The sequence below is a fragment of the Mesoplodon bidens genome (genome assembly GCF_964165515.1).
Source record: "Mesoplodon bidens genome assembly, chromosome: 16".
NCBI lineage: Eukaryota > Metazoa > Chordata > Mammalia > Artiodactyla > Ziphiidae > Mesoplodon > Mesoplodon bidens.
In genome coordinates, this window is record NC_138173.1 from 2240675 (window position 1) to 2247630 (window position 6956).

Consider the following 6956-nt stretch of genomic DNA (forward strand, 5'->3'; position numbering starts at 1 on the left):
TATCATTTTGGTCTTCTCAGCGGCCTCTGCTGTGTGCCTGTGTCGTGGTGGCCGTGGCCTGTGTGGCACAGCGGGCCCTTCTCCCAACGAGCAGCGGAAGAAGCAGGGTCTTGGGAGCCGGAAGAATCTGGGTTTGGATTTCAGTTTTGCAGCTCAAGGCCTCTGCTACCCTGGCTCCATTTTCCAAACCCTCTGAGTTCAGTCTCTTTACCCGTAAAAGACCAGCAGCACCGAGAAAGCGTGGCCGTTGGATGTGACCCAGGTGAGGTGGTATCCAGCTCGGGAGCAGGTGTAGCTCAGCGCTGAGTGATAGCATGATGGGCTTGACCTTGTGCTGTATGAGGCCTGTCCGTGCCCGGCACTGTCAGTCCTGAGTTGGGACGCTAAGGATCCTGTCCTCTTATACACTTTAGGAAACAGGGCACTGAGGGGTTAAGTAAGTTGCATAAGGACATAAAGCCGATAATACAAACATATATGTTGCTTTTAAAAGCTGGAGCTCTTCCTACTGTACCACCCTGTCTCATATTATAGGAAACAAATTCCAGACACTGAGTAGGCTTATTAGAACACGTCCCTATTACTAAAACCACAGTTTTCAAAGCTCCGGCTCTCAGAATGTCTATCAAACCTGGTCCATGTGCACTGCATTTGCCCTTTATTCACTGTTTGGAGCATCCTCCCTATTGGCAGGAGGATGTCATCACTAAGTTAGAAGACACACCAGCATATTTGCTTAGAGGATCTCTCAAAAATTATCAAGACTCTTTGCAATAAAGGGGAATATGTTACATTTATTTTAGATCTGCAGGCTATTTTTCACCAATTTCTATTATTTTATTCATTTATTCATTCAGCAAACATGTGTTGATGTCTGTGTTCCAGAAGATGTGCTGGTTATTGGGAATTTGTGCTTTAAGATGTTCTGTCTAGGGCTTCCCTGGTGGCGCAGTGGTTGAGAGTCCGCCTGCCGATGCAGGGGACACCAGGTTCCCTGGTCCGGGAAGATCCCACATGCCGCGGAGCGATTAAGCCCATGCACCACAACTACTGAGCCCACGTGCCACAGCTACTGAAGCCCACATGCCTAGAGCCCGTGCTCCACAACAAGAGAAGCCACCACAGTGAGAAGCCTGCGCACCACAATGAAGAGCAGCCCCTGCTCGCCGCAACTAGAGAAAGCCTGCACACAGCAACAAAGACCCAATGAAGCCAAAAATAAATAAAAAATTAAATCTTAAAAAAAAACTGCCACGCAGTGAGATAAGCACCGCATTGTAAATGATATAAATCTCTCAGAAAGAGTGAATTTGGAAAAGTATTCAAAGTATGTGACATCTGAGCCACGTCTTATATATTAGAGGACGTGTAGTCAAAGACCTTGTGAAAATGCTTAAAAATCTAAAAAATGACTGAGCTGTATTTATAGAAAATCTTAGTATCTGATTGATGTCCCATAATTCAAACTCATGTGACCTTAATGAAAGTAGAATATTTAAATCATGAATGAAGTGAGAATGGTGAGGACAGAGCAGAAATATATTGCAAAAATATTACCACTAATGCTTCACTAGGAAATTAAACAAATGAACAGACTTTTCCCTTTAGAAAATTATCTGTTTGTGTTTTGGACACAAAGAAACGACTTGCCTGTAGCTCTACTGATGAGGAAAGGAAAGTGGGCAGATGTGGTTCCTGGGAGGATGAACCAGATGTCTGCAGGGATGTGACTCACCCACACGTGTCCCTTGTGGGATATTTCTACATTTTACCTGGCCTGCAAACTTCCAGGTGTCATTTATATGCCATATACACTAATTAAAGCCGTCTTTTTTTTTTACTTTAGATTGTCCCAGACAAGCTACCAGCCATTTCTTTTACATTTATAAATTGGTCTCCAAATAATTTTGTCTTTGAGATATATACCCTGAGATATGAAAAAAATTAAACATAGAGTATTAAATTGAGGGTTTTTTTTAGTCAAATACACACTCCTTATATATGTTGACTAAAATTTAAATGTAACACATAGTGGAATGTGTGTGAACATTAAGGGAATATATTGGTATTGCTAACATCTTTGAGATACTAGTTCTGGCTTTTATTTGTATCACAAGAACATTAGAAGGAAAAATAATTCTCCAAGTTCTGAGCAAACCAGAGAGAAGTGATTAATAGTAGCAGAACTAACCTCACCACAGGTTTGGAGTTTGGGTTTAAACACACAGCTTGGTGGTTGTCACAGTGCCTGCGACACTTGGTTAGCATCTTGACTTGTGAGTTCGTCCACCGCGTTTGGTAAGCATGTGCTTGTATGTGGTCTGGCTGGTCCTGCCCTGTTTGATTCAGTGCACACTGGGTGTGGGTGGTGCCTCTTCAAAATACCATAAAGGGAAACTTAGCTCTGCACTGCTCAGACTGCAGCTTATCTCATCCCACTAGACGTGGGGTTTTCTTTGCATGGTTTAATCTTCCAACTTGTGTAATTTATAATAAATCCACTTTTTCCTGATCTTTTCAAGCAGAAGTTCTATTTTTCTTCTTATATATCATTAAATATTTCTTTTAAAATCCTTAAACTGTTCTAGTGGCCTATGTGACAAGCACTGATTACAACGAGTAATTGTAATCTGATGTCATAAAGCCAAAACAATCAAGTCATCAAGAAGAAAAAGTTTTGAAAAATATTCTTGACTATTAATAAGGTGAATATTTTTAGCACTCAGAAAGCGTGATTTTTGTTAAAGAGATAACGCTAACAAACTCCCATTAGGATGCTGTCTTTCTGAACGTAACAGTATTATCTTAAGAGTAAAGAAAAAATACTGACTGATTGCTTTGCTATAATCAAACACATAAAACAACACTGCACATACATCATGAACACTATTCACGTTTTCTCTTATTAACAAAAGAAACAATTCTTCATGCAGCTGTTTGGTGGTACTAATCATGAAGTAAGTAAAGTCTCTGAAAGTATACAAACAATAGATTTTAAATCAAAAATGTTTATTGTAAAAAAGAACCTTGAAAATTGTTTTTTAAAAAAGAAACGTGAATTTCACAAGTCTTCAGGTTGTTTATAGGCATTAGCTATAGACAACTTCTCACTTTCATACAAAACTCATTCAATCATATAAAAATAAACACAAATTTACATGGACTCATCAACTATACAATTAATTAAAAAGGCAGTTGCAAAGAGTGCTGTGTGGATTGCATTTCTTGTATGCGTTTAAAATAGTTTAAGTACATCACAGAGTTTCTAAAAATCCTTTGTTGCACTTATTCCCATTGTTAGAAAATCATTAAAATTTAAAAAATTAAAATTTTTAGAAAATTATCAAAAATTCTTTAAAAAAGTATGACATGGAGCATGCACCAGGAATGTTCAAAGCTAGTCTTTCCCGTCTCCCCCAAGGCACATACTATTTATTGGCAAAAAAAAAGAACAAAAAACCCCACTTTTAATACATTCTCCTGTGTTTTTTCTTCTTGTTCTGTCTTCCTCTCTCCCCCCTCTCTCCCCCTCCCTCCCTCCCTTAAAAACACAGTTTAAAGTATGACCAGTAATCAAAACAGGCTTTAGCTCAAGGATGGTGACCTGACATCAGACATGTAATAAAGTAAACTTGGAATACTTTATAAGGCACCTGAGATAGGGTCTGGCAGATTCTCTTCCTATAGGAAATTCTATTACAAATTCCATTACAAGGCAACACTGTTCTTTTCAGTGAAATGATTTGGCAGCGATGTAAATCTTTGCATTCTTTCTTAGTAAGAAAAGATGCACAATGTGCTTTTTGCTTCATCTCTGAAGAGAAAGATTCTTGTCTTTTATCCTCTCCATCTAGCTGTCAGTAAATATATAGTAATTTTAAACTTCACATGGAAAGGATTAACTTGACACACATGGATGCCCGTGCTCTTGAAGCTGTGTGTGTGTGTGTGTGTGTGTGTGTGTGTGTATACATATTCTTTGGTCGGTAAGCACAAGAGAAAATGCCTTTGGACTTTTACTTGTCATTCGGAGGCGGAGTGAAGAAATGCCTTCTGCTTGAGTAAACATGGGTTGTGTCACTCAGTGTGCCACACAGCAGCCAGATTCCTCGTGTTTGTGCAGAAGAGACATTCGGGAGAAGGTTTTGGAGCAGTTCTTGCACTGGTATTTCTTGACGTCCGAGTGTGTCTGCAGATGAGCCCTCAGATTTGACCTGTCTGCAAAGGCCCTGCTGCAGTGAGAGCAGGAGAAAGGCTTCTCCCCTGGGGGGTGGGACGGGGGGGCGGGGGGAGAAAGAAAGACAGTCAGTGTTTTCAGAGGAAACGCAAAGCCAGATAACGTTTATGAGTAACCACCACATTTAGCCCAAAGCGTGAGAAACAGCCAGACTTGATTCAAATCCCCCAGAATAGATACTTGTTTTAATGTCTGGCCCTTTAAGACAAATGTGACTGTTGCATTAAAAAAAAAATCAAATTAAAAAAAATTTAAGAATATGATTCCTGCCACCAGTCACGCAGACATAATTCCTGTGGTCCCAGGGCTTCGCTTGTCCAGGCTCTCGGCTTCAGCAGGTGCAGCTAACGGCCAGCTCCTCCCCAAATTTCCCAACCTTTCCCCTTTTCCCTCCTTTCGTGTTATGACAAAGCCTGGATAAATGCCTCGACTCCCTGAAGGGTAATTTTGTGCTAGGAATAGAAAATTCGGCAGCAAAAACAAAACAAAAGCAAACAACAGAAAGCAAATTCAGCTCTAACTATCCAGCTTGCTGTGGGGTGAGAGCACAGCAAGAAGGAAACTATCCAAAACCCCAAACCCAAAACCTTCATCTCTCTGTCCCCCTGATCAATTGATTGGGGGAGCAACATTTGTACTTGTTGGTTACTGGGAGCCATTTCACAGAACACACATTCAAGCACATCTTTCCTGATTTGCTAACTGATCTTTGAGACCAAACCTCCTGCATCTACTTTCCAAAGTCTAAATGCTTGTTTGCGGTCCCGGGAGCAGAGGGTGTTAGCAAGCAATGGAGCCCTTGGTGCTCTGACGATCTTTCGAGTCGTCAGGCAGTAGCTAAAAATGATCATCCATCATTAAAAGCCCTGTGTCGCCACTTAATGCAAATCCGACAACCAGCCCAGAGCTTCCTTCGGTCCATCAGTAACATCCCTGACTAGGTTTTCTCTTACCAGTGTGAGTTCTAATGTGCCCTTGAAGTAACCAGGGTCTGGAGAACGCCTTGCCGCAGATCTTGCAGACACAAGGTAACGTGTGGGTCCGGATGTGCATCTTGAGGGCGCCCAGGCTCACATACTCCTTGTCACAGTATTTGCAGCTGAAAGACTTCCTTGACTGGGCGTCACAGTGCAGCTGCTTGTGTTTGCCCAGCCCAGAGAAGGTCGAATAGGTTTTACTGCATAAATTGCACTGAAACTTTTCAGCTTCGATGGCATGGGGGTCTGAAAGCTTGGACTGTAGTCTTTCCTCTTCATCGCTAATGGGGCTTTCGGAGCCGCTGTGGTCCTTGGAAGAAGTGTCAGATGGCGGAGGGGGACTCACTCGCCCCAAGGATGCGGGGTATCCCGACAGAGGAGAGAGGCCGGTGGGCAGCGGGGCGTGGAAGGGAGCTGCTGTGGTCCACACGGTGATGGGGCTGTAGGCTCCCGAGCTGAGGATCTCCGGCTGGGGGATGACAGGCACAGGGTAGCCCTCATAGAGATACGGGGAGATAATCACTGGGGAGGAGAGAGGAGGGGAGAGGAGAGTGAGCTGAAACGTAGCTTCAAAAACGCACGAAGAAGCTGCTTGGCAACACGCGCAGGGCGTGCGTATGAGAAAGACTCTGTAAGAGGCGCAGGCGCTGGGAGGACATTTCTTTTCCACCGTTGCTGCTCGCGGCCACTGTCCTTAAGGCACATCTGTGTCCCCGGCGCACTGCGGTCAGCGAGCGCAGCCCAGCGAGGGGAAAACCTACCCACTCTTTTTAGAGATACAGAAAAGCTCTCTTCCATTTTATGCGTGGGCTGGTCGCAGGGCTTACGCCTGTGAGTACAAAGATCGGCGTAAATCACGCCGCTTTCTGCAGGAAAGGAGCCTTATTACATGGGGGAAAAAGCAGTAATTCAACGTTTACGCAGCGCTTCACCCACCCTCCACGTACTCATTATGCAAGTATGTACACGCTCTGGAACAGGACGACGGACGAGCCGAAGGAAGTTCTCCTGGCCAGTTCAGAGTCTGAAAGTTTTGAATTAAACCTGAGCCTGGATGATCAGAGGAATGACCGCTCGTTCGCGACCCTGTTTCGAGGCAAACAGCTCGGTCTCCAGCTCCTTTGTAACAGAAGCTGAGCGGACGCGCGCCCCTGCATTTACCTATTTATAGATAGATGGAGATGCAGACATCGGGCCCCCCCTTTACCTGTGTGCGTGTCTAGCTCGCTGTAGTTGGGTTTCTTGGAGGCGTTGAAATGCTTCTTGACCAGGAATGAGCGCGGCATCCTGGCGGCGGCGCGGGGCGCGGGGCGCGGGGCTCGGGGCGCGCGGTCCTACAGCATCGCGGCCCCGGCAGGTGCGCGTGCGGCGCCGCCAGGTCGCGGGCTCCTCGCGGACTGAGCCCGCGGTGGCAGCGGGGAGGCCTTTTTTTCCTCTCTTTGGCGAGAAGGGTCCAATCACAGCCGAGAGGTTCAGATTTCAGCTCCTCCCTCTGGGACAGCTGTGAACAGAGGAAGAATCTGTTGTCAGACTAAGTTATTCTGGTTCCAAATGGGCTGTGCCCCGGATTTCAGTGGAGAGGAAAAAAGTGCTCGAGTCTTCTCAGGAGAGGTCATTTTCCTCCTTGAGCGCTAAGCCGGGCGTCCGTGCTCCGGGCGCGCCGGGTCCGCCTGGCCGGGCCTGGCTTCCAGATGTGGGCTCCGCGCTGGCCGGGGAGGCCGGCCCCCGGGCCCTGGAGAGGT

At 45.2% G+C, this 6956-nt stretch overlaps 1 protein-coding gene across 1 annotated transcript; it reads right to left on the bottom strand.

The window, feature by feature from the left end:
* Positions 1-2992: 2992 nt before the first annotated feature.
* Positions 2993-6601, bottom strand: SNAI2 (snail family transcriptional repressor 2). The gene is made up of 3 exons (XM_081258137.1): positions 6422-6601; positions 5191-5736; positions 2993-4263 (listed from the first exon to the last, which is right to left on the bottom strand). Exons 1-3 carry the CDS (start codon positions 6498-6500, stop codon positions 4082-4084), a joined length of 807 nt encoding a protein of 268 aa, XP_081114263.1. The 5' UTR covers positions 6501-6601; the 3' UTR covers positions 2993-4081.
* Between the last annotated feature and the right edge of the window lie 355 nt (positions 6602-6956).

Bases quoted from the DNA above. Each gene is read 5' to 3' on its own strand.
- SNAI2 (XM_081258137.1), bottom strand. From the start codon at position 6,500: ATGCCGCGCTCATTCCTGGTCAAGAAGCATTTCAACGCCTCCAAGAAA. The intron at 5,737-6,421 runs GTAAAGGGGGGG...TCTCCTCCCCAG, and splicing joins CGAGCTAGACACGCACACAG to TGATTATCTCCCCGTATCTC. The intron at 4,264-5,190 runs GTAAGAGAAAAC...CCCACCCCCCAG, and splicing joins GCACATTAGAACTCACACTG to GGGAGAAGCCTTTCTCCTGC.